The sequence below is a fragment of the Arachis stenosperma genome, chromosome 8 (assembly GCF_014773155.1).
Source record: "Arachis stenosperma cultivar V10309 chromosome 8, arast.V10309.gnm1.PFL2, whole genome shotgun sequence".
NCBI lineage: Eukaryota > Viridiplantae > Streptophyta > Magnoliopsida > Fabales > Fabaceae > Arachis > Arachis stenosperma.
The window spans coordinates 31,500,450-31,518,543 of record NC_080384.1 but is presented as its reverse complement, the minus strand read 5'-3'; the positions used below and the strand labels follow the sequence as shown (position 1 = coordinate 31,518,543).

The window sequence follows — 18,094 nt, the reverse complement described above, 5'->3', positions numbered from 1 at the left end:
AGTTTTTAAACAGATTGCATGTTCACTGAATCTCTTTCTAAATGGACTTCTTGGCACTATGAAGGAAATTCTCAAATATGACTCGCTGGAGACGCAAAGTAAATATAATCCTATTTTCAATAGGCCGGAACCAGCAAGTTACATAATTTCTGACAAAGACTTAATAATGACACACTAGTTAAAATCCCTATGTAGTTCTTGTGTAACATCCCATCTAGATGCATCTCGTGACCCCACTGATAAACATGCTAACAAGTATCCATCAAATTGACAGACAAAGGAATAGCCAGCATAAATGAGTGCTCTCTTCTCAGGGACTTCTTTGTTAGATTGATTTGTGTATGAAATGCCTCCAAACAGTCTAACCTCTTTTGACAGGCCTCTGAACGTAGGATTTGTTTGGATCTTCCGTCTTAAGCTTAGGGGGCCGAAGTTCTCCTTTCTTATTCTACACATACATACACACAACAAAATATTAGTCAAGGAATTTACCATTTCTTTTGCTCCGCGTGTCAAATGGAACAGCAGCTTATACAAAAAACAGCAAGCAGCATATCTCACCTTCTTTCCACCCTTCATGAAATCTCTCCAACTCGACACCTGATAATAAATCCGTTGTAGTAACGTTATCCACATTTTGTACAATGTTAAATCTTTTTCTGAAGAAAAGCAATAAGAAAAAAACTGCATTGATATTTTAATTGGACTAAATTTCAAGTTCCTGTACAATATGAATCATCAACACTGTCAAAACTAAGTGGCGTGCATGATGGTTTCTTTGACTATATAATCTATAAATTCATTGCAACCAATGAACCCATATTAACTTCTTGTACAGCCATCTGAACAGAAAGTTGTTACTGACAATCCAAAAGAGCATTAATTAAAAAACAATAGCCAAGTATTGTTTCCGAATTCAGAAACAAGTTAAATAAAGAACTGATGGTACTAAATGAAATAAATAGAAATGCGAAGTAAGTTTCATAATTGCCATTTGGCAATGATTGGGTGAGGTAGAGGAGAATGCATCCATATGAACAAACAAGGCTCTAGGGGTGTGATTCATAGACTCATGAACAACTAACATGCAACAAGAACTGAAAAATGGTGGCCACAAGACCAAGGCTGGCTTCCACCGTTTTGGGGTCTAAGGATGGACAGCTTTATGCCAGCCTTATCTTCATTATTTTCCCTAATAATGTTTTATCTTGTTACTTTAATATCCACTTATATACTACTATCACACTGCTACTCAACTTTATTACAGACAGAAGGGAAGTACATGTGAACCCAAAAAACATATTGGGTTTGGGCCATAATCAGGAACAATATACATATTTCTATTATTGTACATTTCATAGGGAAAAGTTAGAAAAGTGAGACAAAGATTATGTTTTGTGGAAGATAATAAAACAAATTGCAGTTGGATGTATAATGAAAGTTAGACAAAATCATAGAAAACTAACCCTCTGTTCTCTTGTTCCTTCCCACTCTTCCTCATGTTCACGCTTCCTTTTCCACATCTCTTTTTGTTCCTCTTCATCCTTTTTTAATCTGCCTTCCTCCTCTGATATCTACATAATATTGAAGAAAATACAAGGTAAGAAACAAGAATGCCTTTTATGCATATAATTACTTTCAGGCTAAGTTTTCCTACATAAACAGCATCTTAAGGATAATGACAAGTAGTTAGACTGTTAGAGCATACCCTCATCTGCATTTTTCTTCTCCTCCATTCTTGTTCAGTTAATAGTACACGAACCTTGATTTTGAGCTCTTTCTGGAACTCCTCTGACTGTTCATATTGTTTATCATATTTTCCCTGATAAGCACAAGAGAGAACAAAATATAATAGGTCTTTTGGGGGGGAAAAGAAAGGCAACCAGTATATTTTTTGTTTAGTATTGATAGCATACTAATTATAAGAGATTAGAACACGAGCAGGGGATAGACAGATGAAGAACAAAAAGAAAGCCTCAGTGCATCACAACAAGAGGGTATTCCAAAATTCTAGGTTCTAGGTGCATAATAAAGATCACAGATTTGTATATAACTCTAATAAAACAGTAAACATACCTCTTCAACCAAAGACTTAATTTTCGAAGCTGTATCCTTCTTCAACTGCTTCTTCCTCTTTGCTCTAAGTTCTTCTGCAGTCCATATCAATAGGGGGAAAATGAGAGGCAATTCTTTCAGAGATTTGAGGACCAAAAAAATGAGAAACTAAAAGATGAGCAATTAAATAACACATGCAATGAAGAGAATATTGCACACAATAACAAACAAGTGGAGGAATGCAGACAAATGACCAGTAAAAATTAAGAGCACTCAGCTAAGAATCAATCAATAATCACAGCTGAAGTGCTAAAATTTCAAAGAAACAGAGAATCCAAAAAAAGAAAAAAAATCCCAACCCACAAAGGAGGCAGAATAAAACCCCTTAATGGAAAGAATTTTCAGGTAAGAACTATATAATAAGTAAAAAGACAACCATACTAACCTTTAGCTGAATTGACCTGGCTAAGAAGGTAATCTCTTTCATTTTGGTCTAGTAATAATTGTTGGGCTTTTGCTAGGGCTGCAGACAATTAAATAGCACAACAAGCCTTAAGAACAATTAAAAACTTTCATGTGAACTTCTCTAGCTGCGCCTACAGAATAACATGCTAATTGATGTACAACTCTGAATTCTGAAATCCTACAGCAATAACATGCTATTTTACATCATAACGTTGCAGAATTCCATGCAAGATAACAAGAATAAGCTTAATAGAGAGGAAAGATAAAAGCATTAATTTCATATACCTCCAAAAGCCTCCTTTGCTTGTGGATGCTTACATTTATCAGGGTGAACCATCAAAGACAACTACAAAAAAGGATTAGCAAGTGTAAGTTGTAACAAGGCCAAGAACAAAATAGTTAGTTAAACCAACCATGAAGTTACCTTGCGGTACTGCTTTTTCACATCATCAGGTGATGAATCAAATGGAAGCTTTAGATACTCAAACGGATTCAACTTAAAACAAGAGAGAATCCTGCAAATACAACAACAATGTTGATCAGCATACATACTTTAAACCAATAACAAATTAAAAAAAAAAATCTTTTGTAGAAAAATTGTTGTTGAGCATAGTAAGAAACATCAAATTGAAGAAACATCCAGTTAAAATCAAAATTGAAGTAGTGCCCCAAAAAAAAAACCCTAATACCTAGCGACTTCGTTGTCCCTCTCGGCTTCGCTGACTTCGGCGAAGAAGTTCTTGAGAAGCAAATCGTCGTCGACGGTGGACGCAGCCGCAGAAGCTGTCTCTCCCATTTCTCCGATTTCAATTTCAATTTCAGATTTTACCAGCTTCTCGGATCAAACCACACCTGCAGCTGCAACCTCGCCAGAAAATATAAGATTTAGCTCCACCTACAACAATTTCGACGCTATGTTTGGGGACTTCTGTTTTTTAGAAAATAAAAAATAAAAAATAAAATTGAAAATTTCTTTTTTTTTTTTTGGTCTTAAAATTGAAAATTTCTAGAACCTATGTTTTTTTACGCTGTATGTTTGGGCCTTTTCTGCAAGTTGTATTTCAATGGTTTTGGGCCTTAATTCCTAGTCCGAAAAGAGATCCATTTTTTCTTATATGAAAATCTTTAAAACGTTGAGGTAGGCAGGTAGCTGTTCCTCCTTGGTGAAATGTTCATAGAAATTATTTTGGATGATTGTGAGTGTAAATCAGTTTTATATGTCTTTTATATTGATAGTATAAATAGTTATCCAAAAAAATAAATATAATTAAATGATTATATAAAATATTTTATATTATTAATATATTAAAATTAAACTCATATTTATAAACTAGCAAAAAATCAATTCTCGTACTTAGTTTGTTAGTGGGATAAAAAAAAGTTTGTAATTAAACTATAATTAAATTGGAATTAGGCAGTTGGTTGTCACGAAGGAATTGTACACTTGAAATGAGAAGGTTCAGTCGTAAATTATTAGAACATTTTTTAATTAATCTTAATTAATTAGAACCTTAAAGCATAAGTCAATAATAGATTGGACTAGGAAAAAAAAATTTGTTGGGTCAGATGAATTGAACAATTTTTACAAAAATATTTAATAACAAATAAAATTAGCTAAAATCAGTCAAAATTTATTTTATTTAACATTCATTAATTGTTATAACAATTAATAAAGTCTCTTTAATATTATCATAATTTTTAATCCTAAACATTATAAATTTATTCACACTATACTTATACACACAACATTTAAAAATTTTATCTATTATTTAGTGTCAACCAAATTTTGAACCCAGGTACATCAGTTTTAAGATAGAGATAATGATCACTAGATCAAAAATAAGTTAATTAGTGGTCAATCATAATAACTAAATTGAATAAAAGTTTTTTTAACTAAATATAGAAAAATTTAAATTTGTAATTTTTTAGATAAATATAAATAAATTATGCTATTTGAATTATAACTTATTGGTGATGTACCATAAAGTAAAAGTGAGTGTAGAAAGCAAAGGCATGGCACTTACTAAAGCCTCCTTCTACAATACATTACATAGATATAGATTTTCTGTGGTGGATGAAAAAAATGACACGTAATGGAAAGGTTTCTCCAATAATTAAGGAAGAAAAATAAAGTATAATAAAATGACAGAGAGTTTGGAAACCAATTGCTTTAAATTAATATTCTAACTAATTTGGTCATATTTTTCTTTTCCTTTCTTTTTCTCTTCTTTGATGTTGACCCAAAAGATCATTAGAATGAAAAAAAAAAAAAGCAAAATCACATTTCACACATTCACACTACTCTTTGCTAAATTGATCATCATATTTGTTTGTTTCCCGCCCAATGAAATTGGTAGCTAAAATACACTATATATAATTTGTACATCATTTATTTTTTAGTTGTGAATTTACCTGACAAGTGTGGTGCACTTATCTTATATGTGTTGATAGAGATTGAATTATGTTAGAAATTGTTAAAAAACTTTTTAAGAATTGGATTAGAACACCAAGTTATAAGTCTGAGCAAAAGAAATGACCGATAGACTTTTTATAGTTGTTTAAAATATTTGATTAGAATGAAATAGTAGAATTTTCAAAATACTGAGACAGGTGTTAAAGAAATTAAGATTAGATCATTTTTGAGTTACAGAATTTGAGATGATGTTGATTATTAATGACAATACTAGAAATAACAACAAAATATACCTTTTTATTTGTGTTTAGTATTTCGTATTTTTATACTCTTTATTCCTACTTGTTCCACTTCACTTCAGTGTATTGAGCTCTTTTTATTAAAAAAAAATACACTATATATAATTTATTTAAAAGTTAATTAAAAGTAGATGATGTTATTGTTATCATCATTCTCTATATAGGTAACTCCAATTAACGATGACATAGAATGGTCCTGTAAATTATAAGAAAGATATTATTGTATTAATTATTAAATATTATCAGTTATTGATTAATTACGTAAGTTATTAAAAGTTAGTTACTAAAAAATAGATGTATATATATAAGATTTGAATCTCACTGTATTACCTTCTCACCTTAGTTCGGCATTTTTATAAGTTTGTCAATTTTAGTATAGAAGTTGGGATATATATAGAATTAAGAAGAAAAAGGGAAAATAAGAGTGTTGAATTTAGTGTCTTAATAAGTTGGAAAGTCATGCATCATGTGAGGCAAAAGACAAACGAGGGGTGGATCCATGATGTTCCCAAAGAATAAGAGGAGTTAGGCAGAGACAGGACCCATTTTGGAATAACCCCATAAATAAAAGGGACTACAAAGTTGAAATTAAAATAAGCCATCCATAATAACGTTATAAATATAGGACAACATGATAAGTACCTAGCCAGTTAGGTAGGTCAACTATGAGCTTAATTAGATTATTACTATATATATATATATATATATATATATATATACACGAAAAAGGTTGAGTCAGTAGAATTTACTTTTTTAACCACTAGTCAATTAGTAAGATTTTAAAGTGTACATATTAAATTATTAAACTAAAAAAATTAAATTAATGACTAAAATTACTGACAAAAAATAAAATTTTTTTATTAATTTTCTGACCTTTTTTTATACACACGGGTAGTGGATACTAAAATCATATGATAAGTATGAAATTTTGATCATGTTTAAAAATATAATTAAAACTAGTCGTATATTTTTTAATTTAAAAATAAAGAATATGATAAAATTAAAAAGTATTATCAAATTTGATGTCACTGTCAAAACTTACCTGTGTATACATGCACAAACACATACATAAATATAAATCCTCTGTCTAGTTAATTGATTTATTTGAACTAATTAATCAGCAGCTCCCTGAAAAGAGTGGAGCTAGCTGCTGGTAGAGACAACATAGAAGACAGATATTAAGTAGAGTGATATATATAATAAAAATTAAATAAGAGTACATTATTATGGCTAATTAATTAATTAATCATCATGAAATTAAGTAGCAATGCAATGTGGTTCCCATAGTAGAAAAGACCTTCTAGAATCCTTGCAACTAATAATGCTCTTTGGATTATTATTATTGTGATGATGAACCAAGTAACCATCATCATCATCATCATCATCATCATCGTGATTTGCTTCCTCTACTTCATCATCTTCATCATACTCCTCTTCTTCATCAACAACAACATTGTCATCTTCCTCAAATTCTTCTTCTTCTTCTTCTTCTTCTTCTTCTTCTTTAGAAGCAGCAAAGGTAAGGACGAGACGACCGTCTTGGCGTTGAGCACAGAGCTTATTGTTGTTCTTGTTAATGTTTTTGTGAGAAGCTGCAGCAACAGCTGGCAAAGCTTCTAGAAACAGCCTCCCATTGCCGTCACGCCGGCGGGACAGCGTCCCAAGCGAAGGCAGCGGAGGAGGAAGAGAAGAAGGAGGTGAACGCGGTGCGCACTTGTTGATGAAAACAAGATTATTAGCACAATGCTGTTCTGGCAGAGCCTGAGTTTGAGCCTGAAATTGAGTCTGAACGCAAGAAGGGACGGTATAAGAAGAAGAGGAAGAGAAAAGAAGATGATCGGAGCCGGTTTCGGATCCAAGGCTTTCAGTGCATATCTGGAGACTCTTATCACTGAGAGAGGCTTTTTTAGTCTTTGCAACATAATAAGGAGGAATGCAATTCAATGAATTCATCAATGTTTCTTCTTCCATGGACTTATTATTATTGGACATCAAGATTGAACTCCAGCATGTTCGAACAAACTTCTTACTATCATTTTCTTCTTCTTGCTTCTTCATTGCCGGCACCATCATCTTAATTAGTAATCTGCATCCAACAAGTATTATGATCAAAGTTAATTAATTCACAATAACAACAAAGCCTAGCTAGTGATATTAATTTCAAAACCCAAAGCTTATTAAGAAAACACATAGATATATATATAGTACCTGTGATTATTACAACAGAAAAGTTAGGCTTGAGATGAGAGTTCAGGTGATGGATGTGGTTAATTGATGTGAGGAGGAAATGGGGTATTTATAGGGTGTCAAATGGAAGAACCAATAACATTATCTATCTACTGCCACGATTGAAAAATCTCCCTTTTCAGGTTTTCAATATATATATATTTTTTCTTTTCTATGGCTTACGCTAGGGTGTTAATTCTTTCATTTTTTGCTATATATCATTAAGTTTAATCTCTACAAACAATTGTTTTGCATTTACAAACTTTACAAATCTAAATGAACCCATTCATTAAATGTGCTCCTTATGTTACGTGCCTTTTTAACAGAATTTTAAATCAATTCAAATCAATTAACGCACAAATATATAACTTCCATTTTTCAAAAGATTTCGTTTCTTTTTTCGAGTTTCTTGCCACATTTGTTGGATTTTCTTCGTGCGTTTTCTCTTTGCTTCGTTTTTTTTTATTTTCATGATTTCTGAAATCAAGCTTTGAAATCGTTTTGAAGATAATAGAACTTCAGAAATATACCCAAACGATTATATAAATACACCCAAACGATTACAGAAATACACCCAAATGGTTACAGAAAAGATTACAGAAATACACAAAAAATAGGGGGAGACAGTATATTTCTTTTTGTAATCTTTTAATATTTTGTTGGTTAAGGATGAGGCACATGGCATAGACAATCTAGAAGAAAAGCCTAGAAGAACAGTAAAACAGTACCTTTAATAATGTTTCTTCCTTTTTTCTGGTGATTTTTTATGAAAATTTGTATCTTTTCTTCTTGATTTCTTCTGCTTTTCGCGAGGAGTTGGAACGTTTCTGCAGAATCGTAGTAGTTTGTTTCGAATGTTCCTTGAATCTTGATGGTTTGCGTTTTGATTGAGAAAGAAGAGGAAGAGTGAACGTGTTGTGGAAAGGGCGCGTGCTTTTTTCTTGCTGGTTTTGGTTTTGATTGAGGAAGAAGACGAAGAGTGAACGTGTTGTGGAAGGGGCGCGTGTTTTTTTCTTGGACTTGGAGCAACTTGTATAGTTTATAAGGCAAAAAGGCTTATATGTGTAGCAGGCCTCATATCATTAATATTATTAGTTGACATTTTTTTTAATTTTTTTTCTGTTCAATAATAACCCAAAAAATTGTTTTCTAATTTTATCACATTTATCATTCATACATATAATTAATCATGATAAAAGTACTGTTCATACCTTGACTCAACACTATGGTCCAGGCCCAAGTAAGTTAAAAAGACCCAATCAAAAGGTTGGCCTTACCCCCTAATCAACCTCCTATGAAAGAGGTCGGGTTCGACATGAGCCCCTCCCCAAAGAGGTCGGCCTCGAGATGAGTTGGCAGATAACACTTATTCAAATAAGTAATTGCCCCCTAAAATCTCTCATCCACTTCCAGAAGCAATATCTCAACAACCCTAAGATAAAGGGACGGTTATCCACCTTCAGAAGTGGAACTACTCCAACGGTGGTTATTGGATCACCACTATAAATACACTGACATACTCATGTAAAACTAAGTTCCAATATTCTCAAAACCTACGTACCCCTTACAGACTTAGACATCAGAGTGTCTTTGCAGGTACCACCTTCTATTCTTCAAAACACACAATTTCTGATAGTGAACAAGTCCAAGACCATCCTCCACTGACGTTTGGGCCAATCCTTTAGGTCCAATCCATCCATCTCAGATTACTTACGTAATAATACCAAATTAGATTTAAAATTAAAATGTTATATGTGCATAAAAATTAATTATTATATATTTATATATATTTATTTATAGTAATATAATAAAAAAAATTATAAGATGTCAAATACACATATAACTAGTGACTGATTTTTTTTAGGCATAACATAATTGAAATAAATTTTGTACTCGATCTAAGCTACTTGAGATGAGCACTATCAAACAACTAAATCATGTCAAAATATTGTCATTTAGTTTAAAAGTAATAATTAAGATATTTAATTGATCTTTTTAATTAGTAAAAATTTAAAGATATATGTTATTTTTTAAAAAATGTCAAAAAAGATAAAATATTTAAACTTTTTTATTTAAAATAAAAAGCATAATTTAAAACTCTCAATTATTTTTCTTAGTTTAATATAAAACTAAACGTGTATTATTATTAGTAAATTAATGTACCATGCATGCTTGTCTGATCTTATCTTATATGTAATCAACACATGATGTCTTTTTCATTAAGTTGTAAACATACACCTGCTTTGATGACATATGGTAAAAATCAATAAAGCATATGTAGCTAATGATCTACCATTTTGGTGTAACAAACAAACAAATTAAAGCTCCTTTTGAATTAGAAAATAGGAGGAAATTAAAAGGCTCGTCTACTAAACAAAAGTGAGCACCACAATCCTCCATTCTCTCCAATAGCCATCACCCACCAAAAACATACATAGTTGAATAATTCATAAAAAGTCATTGATTAACATCAATGAAACTATGAAAAGGGTAGTGAGGTCATTGCCACTACAACCATACTGAATGGAGAAAATAAAAGAAAAAGGCATGGCTATAATATAGAACTATTATTATATATGTACATAAAAACATTTATTGGATGAAAATGGCTTAAGAGGGAAGCAAAGGAATCAACTTTAATTTTGGAGAGAGCAATATGATTGGGCGGCTAGAAATCCCACAATCTTATTGCCTCGTGGAGAATCCGACACTAACATCTAATATTGATTTCAGACTATAGTAATAGTGTATACCTTTCTTTTTCTTTTCTTTCCTTTTTACTTTTTGATGGTATATATTTTATATATATATGTATGTAGGTATGTATAGTTTATTTAGAAATCATAATGGAATAATAATATGTGGAAATAAATGAAAGCGCGTCACGTCTAACTTTTTATGAGCCTTTTCGGACGGACACAAGACTTACTTCATTTGGCAGTCGCTCTTGTTTATGCTCCTTCTTTCTCACATTATTTTGCATTTGTGCATGAGTTAGAACAAACATGTTAAATATACATTAAAATTAGTTATTAAAATATAAAATACATATTAAAAATAAATTAAATTATATGTATTGATATATAAATATATAATAATTAATTTTAATATACAAATAATATTTTTAAAAATAAAAAATATTATTAATTCGCATGTATGATTATTAAAAGAAGAACGAGAGATTTAAATCAAATTAAGTGTATAAAGAATAAAGATAAAAAAATTTTGACTTAAAATGAGAAGATCAATGAAAAATGAAAGAACTATTTCTATAAGTTATTTAATGAATGACAAAAGATTTTTTCGAGCCTTGATTGGTTATGCACGAGAGAAGAAGATCAAACCTTCGAATACTATTAAAGGATTCGAGACTTTGAGATAAAAGAGATCTAAAGCGGTTAAAAAATGGCAGGGTAATAGGACCCGATAATATTCTGATTGAAGTTTGGAAGGGCCTTGAAGAGAAAGGCATTAGTTGGTTAACTAAGCTTTTTAATGAGATTTTAAAGTCAAATAAGATGTCAAATGAGTAGGGAAAAAACACCTTAGTACCTATCTACAAGAATAAGGGGAATATATAGAATTACGAAAATTATAAAGAGATCAAACTCATGACTCATACTATGAACTTATAGGAAAGGGTAATAGAACGAAAGTTGAGACAAGAGACACAAATAACAAAAAACCAATTTAATTTTATGTCAGACAGTAGAATGTGAAATCTGAATTTGAGTGGAGTGCTACAAAGAGAAGATTTTGTTCAGTCAAAGCATGATTACTCTCTTTTCAAGTCATGGACAAAGGATTTACAATAATTCTAATTCATGTAGACGACCTCATTCTCTCTGAAAATGATATGGAAGAAATCAGCAATGTAAAGAAGGTCTTGGATGAGAAATTTAAAATTAAGAATATAGACATGATTGAAGTATTTTATACGACTGAAATTTGTTCACATATTAAGAGAATTGATAATTTGCCACCGCAAATACACATTATACCTATTACAAGAATTTAGCATGTTGAGTGCCAAGTCAGGAACAAGCACTCCCATGCAATATTCTACTGCCCTCTCTGAGAATTCTGGGACGAAATTGAGTGATTCATTATGGTATATGCAACAAGTTAAAAGGTTAGTTGTTATATTTCACCAACATTCTTCCTCCCTCTTGTGAATCTTCCACCTCCTCTCCCTCTTCTTCTTCCAGTTCCACGATTGAAAATTGGAATGGATGAAAAGGAGGTTTGTGTGAGGTTAACTTGCATCACTAGATTGTCTGATTTTCTATACTTGTCCAATATTTCATCATGAGTTAACAACATAGTTTCAACTTCATATAGGGTAAACATATCTGGTTTTGAATTGATGGTAGTCATAAACATCTGATAATCTTTATTTATACCTTTAAGAATATTTTTAACCTATTTTTTTGGTTTGAGAGGCTTCTCAAGGCTACTAATGAATCTGTAATGACTTTAATTTTTGAAATATATTTTGAAGCAGTGAGATTGTGTTTCTTGATAAGTTTGAATTGTGCTTTTAATTGTTTGATTCGAAAGTTTTGTAGACTCAACAAAATATGCCTCGATCCTATTCCAAATCTGGTAGCTATAAGTACATCTAACCATTGTAGGTTTGATAGTAAAATCCATAGAGCCCAGCAACCATGAAATTAGGTTTTGATAATCTTGAATCCATTGTTTGTATTGAGAAGATTCGATACCAGCAGATTGATTTTCTGAATTTTCAAAAGGTGCGGGGATCTTTTTTTTATAAAGGTGATTTTTCAATGGTTGTCCTCGAATGACTACCAAAGCTTGTTACTCTCATGTCTTGTGGTTATTTTTTCCCAACTTATCTTGAATCAGATTAAAAGACCTTTGGTTGAAGAATTGAAGTAGAATTTGAGAAGAATTTATATTTGCAGCACTTGAATCTTTATTAGCAAAAATAGTAGAATCATCTATCAAAAAAATCATAAATCTTCAAAAGATCCAAACTCTTGATACCATAAAGAAGCTTTGAAACACTAACTAGTTTAAAAAAAAATAAAAATAAAGAAAAAAAAAAGTAAACAAATACCTAAAAATGTATGAAATGAATACAATACTATCTTTTTCCTATTTAAATAAATCAACATTATATATATAATTTTGGAAATCAATATCACACAACTGCAAATATTTAATATAAAAAATATATAAAATTTATAAAAATAAAAAAATTCAAAATTTAATTAAAAAATTTAAAAATTAAGCTTTACAAATCTCATATTTTTAGTGGTAGATTTTATACATTTAATTTATTTAACAATTTCCTATGATATTAACTGAAATTGACTGTTATAGTATTAATTTTTTAACATTACTCGTATTTAGCAAAGCTATTATTATAATCAAAATATAGAAAGATACATACTCAACGAAAATTACAAATAATTAATAGTAATGCCACTCAAAAGGGAAAAAGGATGCGACTTGTCTGCCTCAACCTATAAAACAATGCCACCCAAAATCCACAAACTAAAGCTTATGTTTACCAAGCTTCTTATCCTCAAATTTTTTTTTTAATTACAGTCGATTATCCTATATATATACTAAAATCAATCATTAAAATTAATTATTAATATTAAATATATATTAAAAATAAACTAAACTATATATATATTTATTATTTATACACAAATACATAAATAACTAATTTTAATATACTAATAATATTTTTTAATTAAAATATCTGCTCAAGTTTAGCCAAAAGGGCGACTGGATGATTTGGCGCCATATATATTTTAAAAGGCATGCTATTGAAGTGCTAAAGGAAAACCTCATTTTAATATCTTTGGGTTTAAATGTAACTTTTATGTATATAATTGAGGGGTAATAACGAATAAAGTCTGTATTTTTAAATAATTATTCATTTTTAACTTTTAAAACTCTAGTAATTAAATAATAATATATTTAAAGAGCGAGATTTAAATGATTTTTAGTTTTTTTCAATTATACTTTTGTTAAATAACATGACATATTAACAAAATAATTGAAGAAAAAGTAAATTAATTAAGAACAATTTTTTAAAAGCCTTTTTTGGAATTATCATTTTTTATATCTATGTGAACATTTAAAATTAGGTAAATTTTTTTTTTGTAAAGATGAGTATTTTTTTTTTAAATTTAGTAAAACTGGGTTACACATGTATTCAATCACGTAACGTCATATTAACAAAAATAATTATCTTTTATATTGACCGTATAAATAGTCATCTAAAAAATAATTATAATTACACGATTATGTAAAACGTTTTATAATGTCAGTGCATCAAAATTAAACTCTTTTTTTAAAACGATGAATGAATCCATATATACAGCCTATACAGGCTAACAATTTCGCAATAACAAGTTTATTTATTGTTGTACCGTATTCGGAATATCAGACACATTTTGTGGAGTTGAAGCTTTTGCGCCAGCTACAATCCCCTTTCAAATTTTGATATAATTTTTCCTTTCAAAACAATAAAAGAAATTAATAAAGAAAGAATCACATTCGGATCATGCATATGGGGTGAGAATTATGATGAATAGGATAAATGAAAGGCTGTTGCTGCCATCAATATTTTTCAATAAGAATCACATACATACACAATTATTCTTATTTATTACCAAAGTTTTCTTGGTAATAAACCATTGTAGGAAATTTCCTAGAAACTTGATGATGAGCATCTAATAATAACACATGTTTTACTCCCAACTCTATCATCAATTATATATATTTTTTTTAAAAGTTTAAAATTACTTTACAACTAAAAAGTTGTCTAAATTTTTATATGAATCATATATTTATGTGGCATATAGCCATATACTGTGTATCTTGAACTAGTATCCAGACTGCACCATTATATATTTTTCACGAACGCATATATATGGTTTATTACTAAAAAAGTTGTGTGAGTATGAGTATAGTTATACTTATAATTTCGAAAACTATCATGAAAATCCAGTTCTGATAAGTAATAAGTAGCAAATTAAAGTTTGAGATTTGGGAGTGAAGATTCACATTTCACAAGCTGTACACTAAATCTATGTTATTAAACTATTAATTAATTTAGAGCAAAGTAGCGGTGGCGAGGATGACACAAATGCATGATTCATTTCCAATATATATATATATATATACGAGCATTTGATAAATGAATAGAATTGTGATGATGTGACACTTCATAGGAGAATTTTAGATGGAATTTGGAATATTATTCAAGAAAAAAGGCCTGCAACTTGAATTGCTTGCTTAGATTATCCTTTTTGCCATTGGTATATTTGATGGTTAAAATTTAATCAGTATAAGTATATATTATAAGAAAAAAATTATAATTTTTAATTAATTTTTTTTACAAGATTGTGAACTACAATAATATTAAAAAAAACAAAAAATCAAAACTTATTTTATTTAATATTTATTAATATTAATAATTAATAAATATTAAATAAAGTAATATTAATATCAAACATTTTCATTATTATTAATGAACTCATAACAATTATGTATATTGTTGATCTACCTTTCTATTATATTGTTGTTCCAATTTTTTTTATATAAATCATTTAAAATCTAACAATAATGGATTTGTTGACTTATAAAGTGACTGATATTAAGAATGTTTAATTATTCTGTTGTTTTTTATAATTTTATTTAATTTTTAATTAAATTTTTATATTTTTATTTTTAATTAAATTTTTATATTATTTTTTATTTTATAATTAAATTATTTTTTATATAAAAATATTAAAATTAATAGAATATTTTTTTTAAAATATATACGTTAAATTTTTAATTATAAATATTTTTAATTTATAAAAAAATATTTAATTAATTTTAATATTTTTTATATTAAAAAAATCTAATTTTAAAATTAAAAATAATATAAAAATCTAATTAAAAAAATATAAAAATTTAATTAAAAATTTAATAAAATTATGAAGATCAACATAATAATTAAACCGGTTAAGAAATGCAGCAATGCAACGGTGCTCGCTGCAATAGAGACGAAAATATAAGAAAGCAACGGAAGCTAATCAAGCTTAGGCATTATTGATTATTATATCGTTTAATATTGCATGCAAATGAACGATTGTTTAATTTGGCGTTGACTCCTCGGTTTATTAATTTATGCATTAATGGGAATCCAATCCAAGTTCTACTACTTTTAATCAAGTCATTCTTCATCATATTTATATAGTATACGTAATTAGAGTAATGAAATGAATCAGATGGCAACTTAGACATCATTATTGCATAAGCAGTATAGGGCACACCTAGTTAATTATAATTAGTATGCTCCAATAAAATTCACAAGCATAAGAAAGTTTATGTGGCACTAATAAATTGACCTACTGATAAATTAATCAGTAGTTGATGACATCATTGATAATACTTATGTTATTTTATTCTATGATTCCGTCAACGTAAGTAAGAGCTATATATGTTTCTTTAGCCTCATCACAAGCCATAGCAACTATTATTTAATATATTAGCAAGTATATCATTTAATTTAAGAAAAATATTAGGAAATTAATATTTTTTATTAATATTTTATTTTTATATTCTTATTAAGACTAAGATTTAGAGTTTTTAATTTAGAATTTAGTATTTATTATAATTTAGAGTGTTAACTAAATATTAACAAAAGGTAATAACTTTTGTTGAATATAGTATTGTTCATGAATTTAATTTGAGGATCTAATTAAGTTGTAAAATAAAGCTTGGTTGACCATTGGAAACCTTAGAGCACCAATTCTACTTTAGAAATTGGAAGTTAAATATTTAGTTATATATATATATATACACTTAGATAGCTATTCATTTATACTTGCAAGCTCAGCATGATGCCTAGAATGGCGGCACTTGATATATATTTTATTGTTTTTAAATATATATAAATTTAGTGTCTCAATATATTTAAATATAAATTATATATATACCAAATTTTTAAAATGAAAAATATTTTAATTTGAAATAAATGTGATAGTTGCAATTGTTAGGGTCTTTTGTTTCCCTATCTATACATGCACTACTGTTAGTTCTTAGTATGCATTCCTACTAGAGAAATGCCCAATTTAATTTGTTATTATTAATTTAATTTTTTTAATTTAATAATATATTTTTATTTTATATTTTTAAATATTATTAACAAAAAAAAATAATAAATTTTACTAATCTTCTAACACTCAACTTTCTTCTTTCTATTATTAAATCACTTTATCTGATCTGTCACTTTAAAAAATAATTAAAGATTACACGTGAGAGAGTATTCTTTGGGTTAATTTAATTTACAATTATTACATAAAAAAATATGATTTATTCAATAATCTTATAATAGGTATATAAAAAAATCGACTACTAAATTAATTATATAATACATATTGAAAGAATTTCACATTGCACATACAATAATTTATTATGTTTGATTAACGATAAATTTTTAAATAAAACTCAACTTCACGCACTATAAAAAAAGAGAGCTATTTTAACATAATTTTTTTTAACGGCTATAGTTAAGAGTAAAAATTAATATATATTTTTGACAAATATTACAAATGTCAAATTTTTTATATTTTTTAATGAATAATTTAATTGTAAAAAATTACTCCTCAATTTTGACACTTATTTATTTTCAACTTACTCCATTATTCTTTTTTTTTCATTGAGCTCCGTCAATTTTGGCATCACACTACTCTCAATTTAAGATCATATTACTCATTCTTCATCTTCAAAATCTCAGTTTATTCTTCAGTTTCAAGATCTTATCTCATTCTTTGTTAAAAATTTTTGTTGAGAATTTTTTATGGTCAATAAGTGTCAAAATAAATAGTATTTTTGACGATTAACAAGTATCACAAAAAATATATTCTCAAATTTTTTTAATAAATTATTTTTTACGGCCAATATTTATCAAAATAAGATTTAAACGTTTTTTACAATTACTTATATGTTAAAAATACTATTTTTGACAAAACTTTTATTAACATATTTTCACAGTTAAAATAGTGTCAACATTTATTTTTTTGACGAATTTTAATTTTTTTTGACACATAATAATCCTAAAAAATAGTTTATATTGTTGTAGTGACGGTAAATTTATTCCACTAAAAAATACTATAAAATAAAAAAATATATATTAAAATATAAAATATACATTAAAAATAGATTATATAACTATTTTTTAAATATAAAAAATATTTTTAAAAAATTAATTATATCTGTCTTGTATGTTTTTATGTTTGAAATTATAAAGGCTATATATGGAGTTGATCAAATAGAAAAAAATCTTAGTGATGAGTAACAAAAAAACAGAGGTCAGATTACTGACCAGTAGAAACTTGAAACGTAACGAGGAGCATGGAAACTTTTAGCAAAACAATGAAGCCACTACATACTACTTTTCATTCCCCTAATTAACAATTTTCATTAAAAGCGACACCAGTCGTTTTGGAAAATAATTCGAAATACTGAAAGTTAAGAGCATATGGTTCGTTTTGTCCCTATCTAATTAAATTCCCACTTGCGCAACCTATAAAGTATGTGTAAACATATATAGAAAAATTAGAAATTAAAGACTAATAACTAGTGGACAATCATCATTCTG

The 18,094-nt window shown here is 28.3% G+C and overlaps 2 protein-coding genes across 3 annotated transcripts; both read right to left on the bottom strand.

Moving 5' to 3' along the window:
• Window positions 1-78: 78 nt before the first annotated feature.
• LOC130944720 (J domain-containing protein spf31-like) lies at window positions 79-3,442 on the bottom strand. Of its 2 annotated transcripts, none has more exons than XR_009072146.1 (9): window positions 3,210-3,442; window positions 2,945-3,035; window positions 2,806-2,866; window positions 2,501-2,578; window positions 2,077-2,150; window positions 1,709-1,822; window positions 1,467-1,574; window positions 562-659; window positions 79-448 (listed from the first exon to the last, which is right to left on the bottom strand). XR_009072146.1 is itself a non-coding variant. In XM_057873204.1 (9 exons), exons 1-9 carry the CDS (start codon window positions 3,314-3,316, stop codon window positions 362-364), a joined length of 759 nt encoding a protein of 252 aa, XP_057729187.1. In that variant the 5' UTR covers window positions 3,317-3,442; the 3' UTR covers window positions 79-361. The 2 variants fall into 2 exon arrangements, 1 of the variants encoding a protein (XP_057729187.1); XM_057873204.1 differs by having other exon boundaries at window positions 562-600.
• Window positions 3,443-6,268: 2,826 nt separating this feature from the next.
• Window positions 6,269-7,504, bottom strand: LOC130946380 (protein FAF-like, chloroplastic). Its single transcript, XM_057875108.1, has 2 exons — window positions 7,441-7,504; window positions 6,269-7,318 (listed from the first exon to the last, which is right to left on the bottom strand). The coding sequence occupies exon 2, from the start codon at window positions 7,303-7,305 to the stop codon at window positions 6,490-6,492; it is 816 nt and encodes a 271-aa protein (XP_057731091.1). The 5' UTR covers window positions 7,306-7,318; window positions 7,441-7,504; the 3' UTR covers window positions 6,269-6,489.
• Window positions 7,505-18,094: the final 10,590 nt, after the last annotated feature.

What these genes read in the sequence shown, in the direction of transcription:
- LOC130944720 (XM_057873204.1), bottom strand. Translation starts at nt 3,316, where the DNA reads ATGGGAGAGACAGCTTCTGCGGCTGCGTCCACCGTCGACGACGATTTG. An exon ending in AGGGACAACGAAGTCGCTAG is followed by an intron (nt 3,036 to 3,209) that starts GTATTAGGGTTT and finishes TTGTATTTGCAG; the next exon opens with GATTCTCTCTTGTTTTAAGT. An exon ending in AAGGAACAAGAGAACAGAGG is followed by an intron (nt 601 to 1,466) that starts GTTAGTTTTCTA and finishes ATTTATTATCAG; the next exon opens with GTGTCGAGTTGGAGAGATTT.
- LOC130946380 (XM_057875108.1), bottom strand. Translation starts at nt 7,305, where the DNA reads ATGATGGTGCCGGCAATGAAGAAGCAAGAAGAAGAAAATGATAGTAAG.